At 36.3% G+C, this 19,114-nt stretch overlaps 1 protein-coding gene across 1 annotated transcript in view; it reads left to right on the top strand.

The window, feature by feature from the left end:
• The window catches only part of DOCK10 (dedicator of cytokinesis 10), a 385,255-nt gene that overhangs the window by 186,937 nt on the left and 179,204 nt on the right, over positions 1-19,114 (top strand). Inside the window, exon 3 of the mRNA XM_044669448.1 lies at positions 3,009-3,098. Within this exon, the coding sequence (XP_044525383.1) occupies positions 3,009-3,098 (90 nt within the window). The remainder of the gene's footprint in view (positions 1-3,008; positions 3,099-19,114) is intronic.

The raw sequence follows: 19,114 nt of genomic DNA, 5'->3' as shown, positions 1-19,114 counted from the left end.
GGTTTTCCTGTACTTATCTCTCTACCTGCCCATCTTTTAGGTAGTAAAGTAGATTACTACTTGTATCTTCCCTAAAAATAGGAAATTTTCCTAGCATACCAGAAAGCAACAGTATATATATCCTACCCAGCTATAATAAAATAAAATAAAATAAAACTTTCATTGAATACAAAAATCTAATATTAGACATTATTTAAGGATTCTTCCTCATCAAACATTAAACAAGGGGCAGCTGGGTAGCTCAGTGGATTGAGAGCCAGGCCTAGAGACAGGAGGTCCTAGGTTCAAATCTGGCCTCAGACACTTCCCAGCTGTGTGACCCTGGGCAAGTCACTTGACCCCCCATTGCCCACCCTTACCACTCTTCCTCCTAGGAGCCAATACACAGAAGTTAAGGGTTTAAAATTTAAAAAAAGAAATTAAACAGGATTATATGACCAAAAAAAAAAATTCGACTGCCTTGAGTTTTCTCCCCATGTGTTTTCTGTATATTCTTCCTAGAAAAAGAAAAGAAGAAACTGAAAAAGAGTGAATTCAGATTCATAATCTGAATAATTAACCCCAAATCACAGAGAACTCACTTCATGTTGCTTCGAGTATTGTTATGCTTTGTTGTATACTTTGAGAATGTTACCAGACATTCATATGTATTCAAATTTGGCTAATAAGTGACCTATAATTTCTTCTGGACATCTGAAGCTTTAAGTATTGGTTCCTAGCTCACATATAGTTCTGTTCAATTTGTAAAGCAATTTCAATCCAAATGGCATCATGATGTCATTACTGTTCTTCTTCCTACCAATCAATAGTTGTGTAACATTGCTTCTAAAGCATTTTCTCCATTTTTTTCTAACAATTTACAAGTGCTGCCAGGCTTCCTCCCCCCACAACCCACTTATTTCCAAAGAATTACAAGACAAAATAGTGATGAAAGATGGAGATTGAGCGTCAGACTCCATAAAATGAATTATGCATTATCATCTCTAGCTCCAAATTTCTTGTATCTATCTTCTACAGTATTTAACTATTTTCATGAAGTAATCCATGAAATTATCTTCATTTTTAAAAGAGTTCCCATTTAAAAAAAAACAGTGGGAAGCCTTGACTTGGACCACTCAAATTATATTTTCCCCACTCATTAGCAATCATAAGATCTTAGGCTGAGAGCTTGAGAGGACTCTTGAGATCATCAAGGTCAGCCCCCTCATTTTACAGACAAGAAAGGGACCTCGCCTACGTTCACACAGATTGTAGTCAATTGTATCACTCTCTCAGAATGAATTCTAGTATAAGGAATATGCTGCGCATGTAAGATATATATCCACATAGGATTACTAAATATTTAGGTAGACCGCTCAAGGGAAGGCATTAATAGCTCTCTCTGCAGTCTTACTCACCCCTCTACAAGGGAGGCTATGATTCCTAGCTTGAGGGGAGCAGAAGAAGGGTCTGTAATTATGTCTGCCTGCTCTGTTCCACTCTTGAGTACCAGACTAGAATCCAACTTATCTGGTTGAGGGATGTAATTTGTAGGTTCAGATGTTGCTAACTTCCTTGATCATTCTCACTTAAAGGAGGTCGAGGTGGAGAGGAGAGCCCTTAGCAGAAATTCAGCAGTTTGACTCCTTCCCACTGAATGCAAGTCATATAAAAGATCATCACAAATGGTGATCAACGAATAGATCATTTTTTCCAAGCAGAGTGAAATCAGAAAAGTTATGCATATTAGAATGTACTAGAAAATGCAGAGGGAATGAACTTTATAGACAGGAGTAAGATAAGATCACACTCAGCCAAGAGAGGAGGCACAACCACATCCAAAGGAAAAACCCCCCAAAAATTTCCAAGGGAGCAAGCTCGAAATCAGGGACATGTTGAAGAGACAGCTCTTCCTCTATGTCTGCACTGGAGTCTTTCTCTTTATTCAGTTCTGAATAGAATCTGGAATCACGAGTCTCTCTCAAGGAGAGAATAATGTCTCATTTCTAAAGTTCTCATGCCAGCTCTGCCAATCATGTCACACAGTCACACACGTTTGTGTCACTCTTCTCTCCACCAACTAGGATAGTTTCATGCACTGTGCTCCAGGTTTGACTAGAAACTCAGGTTATATTAGAAAAAAACTGTCAGAATTAAGGTTAAACAGAAGATTCATCAGAAGGCTGGCTCTACGACCATGACAAAGATATGGGCCAGTCATATAACAAGACTGATGAACAAGTCACTTGCTTTATTCCTATCCAGACTTGAACTTACTATCTTTCTCAAAATGGCAAAGATCCTAAGACAATTCAAGAAAGAGAGGTGCCTAGCATGTCCAGTGAATACTCTGTGGCAAAATTATAAGAAGTTGTTAATAATAATAATAATAATATCTATTAATTATACTTGTAAGATATATATAATTATATACAATTTTATGAACACCCGTATAAATTATACTATTTTGTATATTTATAATCATTTATTATTTATAGTTAAATTAAAATTCTATCAAATGACACATATTAATTTATATTATAAGTATATATAATTTGTATAAATAAACTAAATATTTATATTATAATTAAAACCATTTATTTTTTAATTTTTTAATTTTTTAATTTTAAATTAATTTTACATTTAAATTTAAACCAATTATAAGTAAATAATTATTATTAATAATAACATAGCACTTTGGGGTCTGCAAAGCACTTTACAGTTATCTCATTCCATCCTCGCAATAACCTTGGGAGGCAACTACTATTATTAACCCCAATTTACAGATGAGGAAAATGAATCAAGCAGAGGGTTAAGTGACTTACCCAGGGTCATACCACTAAAAAGTATCTGAAGCCAGATTTGATTTCAACCTTTCTTGATTTGAAGTCTAGCACTCTAATCTAGCCCCCTTTAATCCTTTGATGTTGTTACATTCATGTTCAACATATTTCATGTATGAAAGGAGATATGCCTTCTTTATTATTGTTGTGACCACTTATCTTAGTATCTTTTCTTTTCTCCTTTAGACAGCTACAATTTCTTGGGATATCCAAACGCTGTATTCAACTGTACCAGAAGATGCTGAACACAAAGCCGAAAACTTATTCGTGAAAGAGGTAAGTAAGGGGTGTCTCTTTTAGAAAGCTTTCACTTAATCCTGTCATGTATACAATTTGTCCCCTAATTAGTGCTTTCTTTATGTTAGATAAGAACTTTTAAGCAGTGTGAGTCCCTTACAATTTTAAAGAAGTGATTTTTTAAGATAGCCTATCTCATATCAAAATCACATTTATTTGCATTATATTCTCTCTTGGGGGATTTTCTTCATTGACTGGTAACTTTTTGGGGGCAAACATTTTTTCAGCCCAACTTGAGGTCCAGGCTGGAAGAACATTAAAAGGAATGCGGAGGGGCAGCTGGGTAGCTCAGTGGATTGAGAGCCAGGCCTATAGAAGGGAGGTCCTAGGTTCAAATCTGGCCTCAGACACTTCCCAGCTATGTGACCCTGGGCAAGTCACTTGACCCCCATTGCCCGTCCTTACCACTCTTCCACCAAGGAGCCAATACACAGAAATTAGGGTTAAAAAAAAAAAAGAAAGAAAAGCAGATTGGGTTAGAGTCTTATAGCCAAATCATTAAAATTAATTTTTTTCTGCATATCATCTTCCTCATGTGCAAAATAAGGTTAGATTAATTATCTCTGAGGCCTCTTTTCACTTTAAATCAATGATTCCATAAACTCACCCATTTGACTTTTTTTTTTTTTTTTTTTTTTTTTTTTTTGCAATGGGACAGATCCCAGGGTCATAGATTTTAAATTGGAAGGAATCTTAGAGACCATCAAATTCATCACCTTTATTTCTGAGATGAGGGAACTAAATCCTAGAACAGTAGAGGACTTACTCAAGACATTAGAGAAAGTAAGTGACAAAACTGGGACTAGAACTGAGATCTTCAGGTTCCAAATTCAATACTTTCTCCACTGGGCTGTAGGCTAAATGGGAGTCTAAATCATGGAAAAGTCTAAATAATAAAGTCCTTAATAAAATAATTAATGACAAAACCATTAAACATTTTAATCATTATTTATATAACATAATAAAAGTATTAAATATTAAAATAAATTTGCATTTTAATTAATTTATTATAAAATAATGAAGTACTTGAGAAAATCCTTTAAATTAGTTTAATATTTTCAAAAAGTAACATGAACTAATCATAGAGTGCTACTCTCATCTTTTATATCTAACCCATATATAAATGTAGAAAAAAACAATTTGGCAACTGATTAGATATGTTGGGTAAGAGAGGTAGGGATCCAAGGATAAAGCCAGGAGATTATTCATCTGAAACAATGGGAGAGTAGTGGTGCCTTGAACAGAAATGGGCACAACCTATTAGAAGAGGTGAGGATTTAGCAGGGAAAGAGGGGAAAATTCATATTTAGACATGGTGATGGTAATCAATCATGTGAAATTACCTTAAGCTAAACTAAGTTTTGAAAAAATGGAAACATTAAGCAAATATATGACATGATATGATGCAATATGATATGATTTTAATCTATATTTTTGAATCTGTATAAATACACTTGAAATTTCCCATAATTTTATATATATAATTCTAATAAATTTATTATATTTAATGTATTAAAATTAGAATATTTTAATCTAGTCAATATATATTAAATAATTTTAAATAGATTAAAGTTTAATCTTTAAAATTTAAAAATATATATTGTAAAATTATAATATAACTTATATACTATATACAATAATTTTAATAATTTCACAACATAAAAATATAAAAATGGTTTTTGTTACCCATATAATGATGCTATTCTTGGGACCATGCAATATAGGAGATCATCGAAAGTCATCCAAAAATTCTACTGTGCAATATTGCACTGCTTTGCCGTGGAAAGGCCTCACCTGGTTCTTTTACCCACCATTGGACAAAGCATCCAATTTTGCAGTAGTTCAAAGGCCATTTTAGAAACACTGGTCCTGAAGTCCATGTAAGTTGAGTTTTTAATGGGAAGACTAGAGGCAGCTCAGAGTGAGAGAAATGAGGGGACCTTTTTCACAGCTATTGTTACCATCCTACTCCATGTCTCCTCCCCTGATTGTGGTAACATTTTAAAAAGTAATAATTAATAAGAATATTAGCAGTCAGCTGATTTGGAAACAAACCCAAATAGAAGCTTTCTAAATTGTCTCCGTACAAGTCAAAATCCAGGATTTGTTTCTTTTGTCTTTCTATCCTACTTTCCCAGCATCCACATGGTGGACTCTTAATAAATGCTTATCTAATTAATAGATGAAATAATGAAAACTTATCCCTATCCTTTTTGCATTTGTGTCTAACCTAAGAATAGGATAGTGGAGATTCTATCTTCTTATCCTATTGAGAAAGTGTCCCATGAGACAGAATCAAAAGCTTACTCATTTGGCCTTAGTCTTATCTATTAGACAATTAGAAAAACTTCTAATTGATTTGGCATGAGCTTTTCTTAACCAGATTTTATGGGTTATTCCTGATTCCTTGTCTCCTTCCTATAAATGCTTTATAAATCATTTTCCTCCCCCTTTTATTTGGGAAAATATGTATTCTGTTTTATTCCTTCTTTAGTTGGTTCACATGCCTGACTCCCATCACACATTGGCCACTATGATTTTCTGACCAGACTTGCATTTTTTTTAAAGAGGTGTTCAATTCATTCAAAGTCATTTCATTTAAAGTCTCTTTTTCAGAAAGATGTACTCAAAAATTGTCTATTTTTACTTTTTTTAACATGTCTCCTATTCTTTCTTTGCCATTTGTGAGCCTGTGGTCTTTCCTATCAGGTTTTTTATTTCTTAGTCAATAAATCATTTGTTATTTATTATTTATTTGTTTGTTGTTTATTTTTGTCGTATCATTTTTCAGTCATGTCCAACTCTTTATGACTCCATTTGGAATTTTCTTGGTAATGATACTAGAGTAGTTTTGCCATTTCCTTCTTTAACTCATTTTAAAGATGAGGAAACTGAGACAAACAGGATTAAGTGACTTATACAGGGTCACACAGTTAAGTGTCTCAGGCTACATTTGAACTCACAAAGATGAGTCTTCCCAACTCCAGACCCAGCACTCTATCCACTGCACCATTTATTTGCCATAAACATTTATTAAGAACTTCCTGTGTACCCAACAATTGGCAAGAAAAGAAATAAGAAAGTGAAATTCCTGCTCTCAAGGAACTCATGGTCTTATGGAAGAAAAAACATGCAAATATATAGGTTTATACAAGGCACATATAAGCAGATTGAGGTTACATTAGAGAGGAAAGCTCGATTGTGTGGAGATCAGTGCAGCCTTGTACAGAAGGTAGCACTTATAAGTCTTAAGGGAAATTTAATAAATGCTTGTTGACTACAAGAATCTATCCCCATCCTTTAGGCATTGGTGTCTAACCTAAAGGGGCAATGATCTAGCTTCCAACATATTACCTTATTGATAAAAAAAAAAAAGGCCCCAGGAGAAAGAATCAACAACTCTTACTCATTTTACTTTCACTTTTATCTTTTAGTCATGCATCTCTTGAACAGGGAGACATTTAACTCATCTTAAGGATTCCAAGAGCTGGCTACAAAGAAGGCAGAACATTCCAGGAATCAGTAATAGCCAGTGCAAAGATATAGAAATGAGAAATAGATCCTAAAAGTTCAATTTCACCTTCAAAAAAAAAAAAGCATTTCAATTCTGGGGCCCCTAGAGACTTAAATTTGGCAATGTTCATTGGTTCTCATTTGGTTCAGACTCTGAGGGGCTCTATAAAAGCAGCTTCAAGCATTCTGACCTTGTTCCTTTCAGTACACTCTAGATTTCTCCCCAAAATGGCCAAATTCCCCTAATTTCTCAAACCTGGCCTTATTCAAATTCACTATAGTCTGGGAGATATCAGAGCTCTTGGGTTTCAAGGTGTGGTGCCATTACATTTCTTTCTTTTCTTTTAAATTTTTCAATGGTTACATGATTCATGTTCTTTCTCTCACCTCCACCACCACCACCACCCCACCCCACCCCTATAGTCTTCACGTATTTCCACTGGGTTTTAAATGTGTCATTGATCAAGACCAATTTCCATATTATTGATAGTTGCACTAGGGTTGTCATTTAGGGTCTACATCCCAAATCATATCCGCAACAACCCATGTGTTCAAGCAATTGTTTTTCTTCTGTGTTTCCACTCCTGTAGTTCTTCCTCTGAATATGGGTAGCGTTCTTTCTCATAAGTCCCTCAGAATTGTCCTGGGTCATTGCATTACTACTAGTAAAGGAGTCCATTACATTTGATTTTTATCACAGTGTATCCATCTCTGTGTATAATGTTCTCCTTGTTCTTCTCTTTCACTCTGCATCAATTCCTGGAGGTCTTTCCAGTTCTCATGGAATTCCTCCAGTTCATTATTCCTTTGAGCACAATAGTATTCCACCACCAGCATATACCACAATTTGTTCAGCCATTCCCCAATCGAAGGGCATACCCTCGTTTTACAGTTTTTTGCCACTACAAAGAACGCGGCTATAAATATTTTTGTACATGTCTTTTTCCTTATGATCTCTTTGGGGTATAAACCCAGCAGTGGTATGGCTAGATCAAAGGGCAGACAGTCCTTTAGCACCCTTTTGGCATAGTTCCAAATTGCCATCCAGAACGGTTGGATCAATTCACAACTCCACCAGCAGTGCATCAATGTCCCAATTTTACCACAAACCCTCCAATACTTTCCAAATATTTAAAACTAGATCTAAACAATTGGAAAAGCATTGATTGCTCATGGGTAGGATGAGTTAACATAATAAAAATGACCATTCTACCCAAATTAATTTACTTATTTAGTGCCATACCTATCAAACTACCAAGAAGCTTCTTTACTGAATTAGAAAAAACTATAACTAAGTTCATTTGGAAAAACAAAAGATCAAGAATATCAAGGGAAATAATGAAAAAAAATGTGAAGGAAGGTAGTTTAGTAGTACCAGATCTTAAACTGTACTATAAAGCAGTGGTCATCAAAACAATATGGTACTGGCTAAGAGACAGAAGGGAGGATCAGTGGAAAAAACTCGGGGTAAATGACCTTGGCAAGACAGTCTATCCCAAAGAGCCCAGCTTTGGGGATAAAAATACACTATTTGACAAAAACTTCTAGGAAAATTTGAAATCAGTATGGGAGAGATTAGTTTAGATTAACATCTCACACCCTACACCAAGATAAATTCAGAATGGGTGAATGCCATGAATATAAAGAAGGAAACTATAAGTAAATTAAGTGAACAAAGAATAATATTATACTTGTCAGATCTCTGGGAAAGGAAAGATTTTAAAACCAAGTAAGAGTTAGAAAAAAATTACAAAATGTAAAATAAATAATTTTGATTACATTTAATTAAAAAGGTTTTGTACAAACAAAACCAATGCAAACAAAATTAGAAGGGAATCAACAAAGGGGGAAAATATTTATAACAAAAAACTCTAACAAAGGTCTAATTACTCAAATATATAAGGAGCTAAATCAATTATACAAGAAATCAAGCTATTCCCCAATTGATAAATGGGCAAGGGACATGAATAGGCAATTTTCAGATAAAGAAATCAAAGCTATCAATAAGCACATGAAAAAGTGTTCTAAATCTCTTAAAATTAGAGAAATGTAAATCAAAACAACTCTGAGGTACCACCTCACACCTTGCAGACTGGCTAACATGACAACAAAGGAAAGTGGTGGGTTATGTAGAGATGGTAGCATGGAATCCCTGCAAAACACAGGACCATACATCTAGAATTAAAAGAGTTCTTGTCCAACTCTCTCATTTTGCTAATGAGGAAAATGGAGCCCAGAGAGATTTAGTGACTCACCATGGTCACAACAGATAAGTGCTGAGGCTGAGTTTTGAACTGATATCCTCTGACTCTAAATCCCATGCTCTTTCTGCTGTGCTCTTCTGCTTCCTTGTGCTAGATGAGCTGTAAAGATACAAGGATGAGCCTACATGGGATTTACCACAAGGTAGAAAAGCCATCAGGGTTTTGATTGCTAAGCAGCCAACAGGCACAAATTTGACTTGGACAAATTCAGCTCTTTCAACTGTTTCCCTATTTGAGTGCCTGAGTTTCTTATCACTGATAATGAATACACTGGTTTTCAGAGCAATGTTGTTGTTTTTTTTTTTTAAAGGAGTTAATTTTTTTTAAAGCTTTCCCTCCATTTTATATTCATCAAGTAAGTAGAAGGCAAAACATTTACTATTTTTGTTGGTATTACTCTTACCATACTTCAGATACCAATTTTAGGTTCTCAAGTAGAATATTGTACTGTTTCAAGCATTGATTATACTTTTTCCAGAATGATCTGGTCAGCACAAAACCTAATTTATCTATCATTTATCACCTATTTTGTTAAGAGAATGACAATGGAAATTATGAAAGTGAAGGAGACCAGGGATTCAGCAATCATCAGCAATTAAACAAACATTTAGTTCCTATTCTTTATAAGGTATTGGGCTAGGAACAGAGTAGATGAAAACAACAAATTTCCTGTTCTTCAGGTGCTTAAAATTTCCTGGGGCACTGTATGCACACAGGTAAGTATGATATAAGGTTAAGTGAAATTAAAGCAATACTAAGAGCAAAACAAAAGGGAATTTAAATTGGGAAAGATCAGAAAACTGGTGTGATTGGGAAAGGGCACAGAAAGGCTTCATGAAGGAGATAACAATAAGTGAAGATGAGGAAGGAAAGGTTTTCAAGCATAGAAGACATCTTGTCAGCTGAGTGGATGTGAGAGGATAGTAGAAAAAGAAGAATCAGAAGCCTTTGAGATTTCAAATTCAGGTAGCTAAGAAGAGGGCATTAACATCAGCAAAAATAAAGAAGTTGGGTAAAAGGTTTAGAAGAGAGAATTATGAATTCAGTATTAGATAAGTTGAGTTTGAAAGACAAGCAGAAATGTTTAGCAGAAAATTGGAGATGGAAGAAGACTAGAGGCCAAGGAAGATATTGGGTCCAAATATTTATATTTAGGGATTATCTCCATAAAGAAGGTAACTAAATTGATGGGAATGAATGAGATGATCAAGAAAAGAAGTAGAGATCAAGAAAAGGAAAAAAAGAGAGAACCCAAGACAGATTCAGAGAAAATGAACTTAATATTAAGGGATGGGAGAAGAACAACTGACAAAATGGACTGATTACAGAAAAAAATTAAACATCCCCAAATTATTTTTTTCTTGTTTTTTTAACCCCTTATCTTCTGTCTTAGTATCAATTCTAAGACAGAAGAGTGGCAAGAGCTAGGCAATCAAGGATCAGTGTCTTGCCCAGGATCACACAGGTAGGAAATATCTGAGGATTCACTATGCTACCTCCAACTTTTTTCATTTGCTCTTCACGTGACATGGCCTCAACACCATCCATTCACTGTCCCAGTTGCTGGAATACATTTCAGTTTGCCAATGTCCTTCTGAAGATGCTGCTTCCAATACAGAAGCCAAAAATGTCAGCCTTTCTACTTTTGTTTTTCATCATCAACTTTAGATTATTTTTCTTTAGTAATGAAACTGAATGCAGAAACACTATAACAGCCCTTTGGAAATGAGAAATGGGAAGTGCTGTCATTATCTGGAGTTCATAAATGGTGTAAAATTAACATCCACAAAACATCCCCGTGTGTTTTTAGTTGCTTTTTTCTATATTGAGACAGCACCACCTCCTCCCCCTGGGGTAAAATCAAAGGGACCTATAAATAGGTTGCAGACTTCATATGCAGGGTTTGTGCAGCAAAGTCTTCATTTTAATATACACAAAGGGAATATAGAAGGCAGGAAACGCCACTCTCTAATTAAAACTGAGCTCTTGGTTTGGTTTCACTTGGCAAATCAACATGAAAAAGCAGAGAATTTCAAGTATTGAGCTCTTGAAGGTAGAACCACTATGCCTGGGGACCACTAGGACTGAATTAAGTGCCCTCCCCTCCCAAAAAGTGCTTATAGTATAACAAAATACCAAATGCCTATTCCTTCCCACTCCTCTTGGTTCCTCTGAAATTCTTGAAAATGTACATTGCAATAGTAGATACAGCATAGGACACAGAGTCAAGATCTGAGTTCAAATATTGCCTCAGATACTTGCTCTCTTCTCTGGTTCTTGGTTTCCCCATCTGTAAGAGGAGAATTTATAAGAGCATTTATCTCATAAAGTTGTTCTGAGGATCAAATGAAATAATATGTGTAAAGAGCTTTTCAGACCTTAAAGTGCTATAAAATGCTAATATTATTATTACTAACAGCTAGGTTACACAGTGCATAGTGCTGGTCCTGAAGTCAGAGAGACTCATCTTCTTGAGTTCAAATCTGGCCCGACACTTTCTAGGTATGTGACCCTGGGCAAGAGATTTGACTCTGTTTGCCTCAGTTTCCTCATCTGTAAAATGAACTGGAAAAGGAAATGGCAAACCAGTCCCATATCTTTGCCAAAAAAAACCTCAAGTGGGGTCACAAAGAGTCAGACATGATTGAAATAACTGAACAGTAATTTATTATTATTTAATTAGCCATTAGAAGCATAAAAGAGGAAGCTACAGAGCCTTAATGAATTGAATTCTGCCACTGAGAGTTTCAGAGAATTCAGTGATTGTGCCTAGTCTCCTCAGTGCCCAAACTCAAGTGAGGCAACATGGCCAAATGGAAAGGACATTTTGGAATCGGGACCTGGCTTCCTCTCTGGTTCTGCCTCTTGGTACGTGTGTGACCTTTGGACAAATCATTCCATATCTCTAGACTTTTATTTCCACCTTTGTAAAATGAAGGGTTTGGATGCCAGTGTCCTCGATGGCCTTTCCAAGCTATAAATATGGAAGAGGGAATCAATTCATTCTGCCTGGCCCTCAGAGGCAGAATAAGAACCAAGGCATGACCGTTGCAGGGAAGCAGATTTCTACTTTCATTTAAAGAAAACTATCCTATCAGAGCCACAGCAGGTATTAGAGGGCTGCCTGAGGAAGCGGTGGGCTCCCCCTTCACTAAGGCTTCTAACCCATAGCTTCATGACCACATTTTAGGGAAGATAGTGGTCCAGATGATCTTGGAAGTCCATTCAAAGTCTTTGATTCTGACTCACTAAATCATCTTATCCTATAGGAGACAGATTAATGAGATGAGGAAATGAGATGCAATCAAGAAGGCAGAATTCTGGGATTGACCGCTCTCCAACAATAAGGTCTAGTTAGCAGGCAGACTTAGACTAAGAACAATCCAAATAGGGTGGCTATTTTTAAACAGGCCAATATTGGATGACAACCAAATGAAAAATCAATCAACAAACCTTTTTTTAAGTGCCTGCTATTTTCCAGTCACTTTAGTTGGTGCTAAGGAGACAAAGAGAAAGAATGAAGCAAGTAGCCAGACCTAATCTTCCAAGCAGGAGAATGAAGGGGGTAACCTACTCTTGACCCAATAAAAGGCAAAAAAAACTCTCACATTCAGTTGCTGCTGGTAGGGCAGGGAGGAAGCATCTGGAGGTCATTTAGATGACTTTTCCAAATCTATAAATTACATAATCATTCTTAGCCATACATAGTAAGCCATGCCTACAGTCAGAGGGGAAATTGTATGTGGGTTCTGGAAATCCAACACTACCAATCAGGCAATGAATAAACAAGTATTTATTAGTGCCTACCATGTTGAAGAGACTTTTCTAAGGACAAATTCACAGCTAAAGCCCTAATTGGGGACACAGAGGGAGAGAATGGAAGGGGGAGCCACAACTTCCTTTTATATTATTGTAAGCCCAGTTTTAAATTATGTGAAATAAGTGAGCAGAGTTTAATGTAATAAAGCTATCCCTCCACATTCTCCTTCTTTGTCATTTATATCTTAATCTTGTATGTATAATGAACCAATGGAGTGCTCAGAATGTGTTTTTTAAATAAGTTTTTGTTGAGGTTTTTTAAAATAACAACAGGTTTCCCCAATATCCCTTCTCCTCTCCCTCTCAGAGAGTTGTCTCATATAACCATTCGTATTTTTTTAAAGACAAAAAAAGGAAAAGGAAACAAAATCAGCATAACCATTGAATACATCAAGTCTAAAAATATGTACAATAAGCACCACTTGTGGACCTTCCGTTTCTGAAAAGGGTGGAATGGGAATGTTTTATCATATCTCTTCTTTGGAGCCATGTTGATTCTTTAAGATTTTGCAACAAAATAGTCCATGTTGGAAGTACTGTGGAAAGATGGGCACACTCACACACTGCTGGTAGACCAGTGAATAAGTACAATCATTTTGGAATCATGCAAATAAAATAATTAAAAATCTCTTTCACCCCAAAATTCCATCATGAGGCTTATTCCTTTAGAAATTGTCATTGATAAGGTATATACCAAAGTATATATAACAGCACTTTTTTGTGATAGCAAAGAACTGGAAACAGAAGATATCTATCAAGTGGAGAATGGATAAAAAAAATGATGGTATATGGGTGAAATTGCATATTATTATGCCATTAAGAAATTTGGCTTTTATTGTTGCTCAGTCATTTTAGCTATGTCTGGTTCTTTGTGAACCACCTGGGGTTTTCTTGACAAGGATCATAGAGTGGTTTGCCATTTCCTTCTCCAACTTACTTTATAGATGAGGAAATGGAGGCAAACAGGGTTAAGTAACTTGCCCAGAGTTATACAGTTAGTAAATTTCTGAGGTCACATTTGAACTCAGGTCCTCCTGACTCCATCCAAAGTTTTACCCCTGCACCACCTAACTGCCCTTAATTGCACTGTTTCACATTTAAATAACTTCTGATATGTGAAAGCCATGAGGTGTGTAAGATTATAAATATTAGTATCCCTATTTTAAAGTTGTGAGCTTACATAGCTATGAAAAGTTTGAGGGTAGGATTTGGATATACCTTCTGACTCCGTCCTTGCAAACTTTTCTTTGACTTCCATGATATTTTTGAAGGATTATTGCACCCTACTGAAAAATTTGGCTCCAACACACAATAAAAGTCAAATTGTAAGCTGTTACCATGCCTTTAAAGAGCATCCTCATCTCTGTTTGAGCCCTTGAGCCACAAGGAGATACTAGGTTGCATCCAGATGATGGAAGCATTTCGTGACAGAAGAGTTAATGTTGGAAGCTAATGTGGGGAGACAGACACTGGTGGATTGTTGGTATAGTTATAAATCAGCATTACCAGTTTAAAATTTGTAAAACACTTAGCAAATATCTCATTTTGTCCAACCCTGGAATGTAGGTGCTATTTCATCCCTATTTTACAGTCAATGAAATTGAGGTAGACAAAGGTTAAGTGACTTGCCCAGGGTCACAAAGATAGTAATTGTCTGAAGCCAAATTTGAACTCAGGTCTTCCTGACTGTATTCAAATCTGGCTTCAGACACTTACTAGCCATGTTATCCTAGACAAGTAATTTAATTTTTGACTGTCTCAATTTCCTCATCTGAAGAAAGAAATGGTGAATCACTCAAAGCATCTTTGCCAAGAAAACTTCAAATGGGGTCATGAAGAGTTGGATATAACTGCAAAATGATCTAACATCAACTCCCTGATTCCAAGTCCAGACTTCTCTTCACTGTGACACCTAGCTGCCTTTATGAACACTTAATCATAATTATTTCTTCATGGCAATTTGCCCCTTTTCTCTTATCACTTTTATTGATTTTTATGTCTAATTGATTAAGAGAGGTCCCAACCCCCTTTAATTGATTTAAAGACTTGCCAAAAACAAACCCACAAATATTTGTTGTTTGATCTAGAGAGCAATAGCTTTTTCATCAGTATCTTTCCAATCTACAGGCTTTAACTTTCTAGTGGCTGGTTCATATATGAGAATTTCAGTAAAGAACTATTTACTTGGCTAAGAAGGAAATACCTATAAAAACTGAAAGAAGGGGGCAGCGAGGTAGCTCGATGGGTAGAGAACCAGAACTAGAGACAGGAGATCCTGGATTCAAATCTGACCTCAGACACTTCCTTACTATGTGACCCTGGGCAAGTCTCTTAACCCCATTGCCAAGCCCTTTCTGCTCTTCTCTCTTAAAACCAATTAGTATTGGTTTTAAATCCAATTAGCATTACTATAAAACCAATAGTATTGATTCTTAGATGTAAGGTAAAGGTTTAAAAAAAAAAAAAGGAAAAGCAGACTTCTTTAAATAGACTGTGACAAAGGGAAAATTAACCAAAACGAGGAGAGGGAAATTACAACTCTAATGTAAAGTTTATGGTAATTCCTCATTTGTGAAATGGTTGGACCCCATAGATTCTCAGTTCCTTTTCAGATGTATATCAGAATTGCACTATATCGATGGATCTTCTATCAGAAAGGTTATTGAGAGACTCAAATAAGGCAATGGATAAAAAGCCTTTTGTAAACCTTTAGGAGTTATATAAATATGAGTTCCTGTTATTACTATGGAGTGGAGCAGGATTATAACTCAGATCCCTCTACTCTTAAGACCATTAATCTTTCTGCTACATATAATTTCTAATTCACCAAAATCATTAAGTACCTACTTATACAAAATTAATAAACATAAAAAAGACACATCCTCATTTCCATGGATCTTAACTTTTGTTATATTCATAATCTGGGAAGTGATGGATGCCACCTTGACTGACAGGGATGGCAGTTGGAACACTTAGAATGTTCCCAGGTGCCGTGAGCCAGGGGCAAACGTTGGTTGGCCCCACGGTATAAATACCCCTGACAGCCACTTTGAGGGATGTCTCTCTCTGGATGTCTCTGGACAGGAGTCTCTGTACTGGAAAGTCTCTCTGGACTGAGTGGGTGGTTGAAGGGTTGCAGGGAGGTCTATGAAGAAGAGGGTAGGAAAAACTCTGAAGCTATTTCCTGATAGACTGTGAGGGCTAGTGCATCACCAACACTGATAGTGAGAAAGCTGAGAGAATAAGATCATCAATACAGCTGCATCAATAGCATTCCCTATTCTCTGGTGTGGCTGTGGCCAGGTCCAGCTGGAGATAGTAGGAGTGATTAAATCTCCAGCTTCCATCAGATTAATAGCCTCCAGTCCTGATTGTCAACTAGTTTATAGATAATAGATCAATAGGGTCTCCGATCCCCAATCCTTGTCCTTGTTATCTTTTCCCTGAGTATAGATAGAGTGTTCAACAACAAGTACCTTCCTGAATGGTCTGTCTATCATGGCCCTTGGGAAGGGAATCAAACACAGTCAGATCCTAAACATTATCTAAGGCAAATCAATAGCCCAATACTAATCTATCCAACCCCAGGTTGGACCTGGAAAGGTTACCCATCTATCTAACCTCTAGAGGGTCCTTGCTTGGGCAGCTGTTATAAAGAAGGGATCAATAACTTACAGCAGCAGTCAAGGGTGTTAGGAGTGGGTGTTCCTCCATCAACTGCAGCTGAGATACATCAACATCACTGTACATCTATACATCTCCCTTGGACCCTTTTTATTTATAACACTTTCAACATGGTGATTTGAGTTGAGGATAAGTATAGTATTAAATAATAGGTAATAAATAATTGTCCTAGAAGTACAAGTCAAGTATTATGGGACTAGGATATTAGCAAAGGGTCCATGGGCAACATCTCTTTTGAATTCAGCTTCAAAAGAATGATTAGAACATCAGCAGAGAAAGAGCAAGATGAAGGGCATTTGTGGGGTAGCTGGGTGGCTCAGTGGATGGAAAGCCAGCTCTAGGGACATGAGGTCCTAGGTTCAAATCTGACCTCTGACACTTCTTAGTTGTGGGACCCTGGGCAAGTCACTTAAACCCCATTTCTTACTGCTCTTCTGCCTTGGAAGTAATACACAATATTATTTCTAAGATGGAAGGTAAGGGTTTAAAAGAAAAAGATGAATGGCATTTCAGGTAAGGGCATGATAAGCATGATAAAAAAAAAGCTTGTGTATATGTGTGTGTCTAGAGCCAAGAGTTTCTAGACAGAACTAGTATGAGATAAGACTAAAACAGAAAAGGGGCACCATATTGTAGAACACTTGGGGTGCTATGCACTGGATTTTGAGAGGCTATTGGGAAAGTCACTTTACCCTGTCTGCCTCAGTTCCTCATCTGTAAAATGAACTGGAGAAGGAAATGGCAAACCACTCCAGTATCTTTGCCAAAAAAAAAATTCCCAAATGGAGTCATAAAGTGTCATACACAACTGAAAACAACTGAGCAAAAACAGCAAATCTGGATGAACAATTTACTTGAATTCTAATGGGTGAAGTAAGTTCTACCAAAGGACATTCATTTGTATTTCCTGTTGCTTAATAATAATAATCCTCCTACACATATCCCAGGAAGTAATTAATCATCAAGATTACAACAACTGTCTCTTTTCTCTGGCATATTCCATTACGTGATTGGAATTATTATCTCGATATTATCACTGATAGATCTTTGCAATGGATCCTGAGTATTTCTATTAGCATTTTGTTAAATTTTTCTCTTTTAATATATTTCTGGCTTGTGCATTTCTCCATCACCAGGCCCCAAATATTTCTCTTAATACTGAGAAATAGCAGACCATTTAACAATGAAAAACCTTAAACATATTAAAGTAAGTTGCAGGTGGGATTGGCCAGGAGTCTTTCAAGTTAGTCCCATTTGACATATTTGATACTATTCCTTTGTGGTGTCTGAATGAACTCTTTGTAGTTGGTTGTTGATTTATCTTAAAAGCAACACAAGGGATGTTTGTCATTTTTTCAGTATAAACAATCAAGCCTGCCTTCTGTGCTGCTCTAGGCAATTTATTACACACATCAAAATAAGGAAGCCCTCGCGTTACCCAATAAGCTTTTGTTCAGGGCTCCTTATACCAAGTGATGAGATCTCATCTATAAAATAAACCACCCTGAGAACACTGCAGAAATTAAAACAGGAACTTTTTGTAAAGACTTCCTTTTTCTTATATGAGTCCCACAATAAAGGAATCGAGCACAAATTTGGGGTTGGGTTAGGGTGGGGGAGAGGTCTAATTGTGCTTATCTTGTGTTGATGCTAATATTTGTGATGGGGCCAAAAGAAAAAAAAGAGAGAGAAATCCTATGCAAACATAGGTTTCCTTTACCCCAGATACACAGAAAACTTGTTTGGCAAAAACTCAGACCACAGAAACTCCCATTCAGTATTGTTCCTTCCCTATACAACTCTTAGCCCATAGAAGAAGCCTGGCATACTCATTACCAATCCTGACATATTTTTTTTTTCATAAACTTAACACTATTTCTTTCCTTGCTTCAGAAAATGCTTTTCCAAGTGCTGTTTTTTGTTTGTTGGTGTGTTTGTTGCTGAGAGTTGTTTTTGTTGTTGTTGTTGTTGTTGTTGTTGTTTTGCAAAAAACTTCCTGATTTGGGGGTAAAACCATTCTTTGGAGGTTGTGTTTGGGAGATTTTTATTTCAATCAGGTTATATTAAAAATAAAGCTTTACAGGGCAGCTAGGTCACTCAGAGAATAGAGAGCCAGGCTTGGAGATGGGCGGTCCAGGGTTCAACTCTGACCTCAGATACTTTCTAACTATATGATTTTAGACAAGTCACTTAACCCCCATTGCCTAGCCCTTACCACTCTTCTGCCTTGTAACCAATAATTAAGTATTGAATCTAAGACAGAAGGTAAAATGTTTTTTGTTTTTGCTTTTCATGAAGTTTTAGTATAAAGCTAAAGATTTTTATTTGTAAAGGACATTCTTCTTTTTAGATTTAAATCATAATTCATCAGTGGTCATGGAATCATAAAGTAAGAGCTAGAAGGCAGTTAAGTGGTTCCATTGATTGAAAGCCAGGACTAGAGACAGGATGTCATGGGTTCAAAACTGGCCTCAGACACTTCCTAGCTATATGGCCCAGGTCAAGTCACTTAGCCCCCATTGCCTAGCCCTTACTCTTCATCCTTGAAACCAACACATAGTATTGATCCTAAGACAGACAATAATTAAATTAATTAAAAACCAGAAGGCATCTCAACTTAAAGAAATTAAATGACTTTCCTAAGGTCACACAGATGGGACAGATAAATGGTGGGATTTTGAACCCAGGTTCTATGCCTTTAAATTCAGCATCCAA

Source organism: Gracilinanus agilis, chromosome 3 (assembly GCF_016433145.1).
Source record: "Gracilinanus agilis isolate LMUSP501 chromosome 3, AgileGrace, whole genome shotgun sequence".
NCBI lineage: Eukaryota > Metazoa > Chordata > Mammalia > Didelphimorphia > Didelphidae > Gracilinanus > Gracilinanus agilis.
This window is presented reverse-complemented; position numbering and strand designations above follow the sequence as displayed.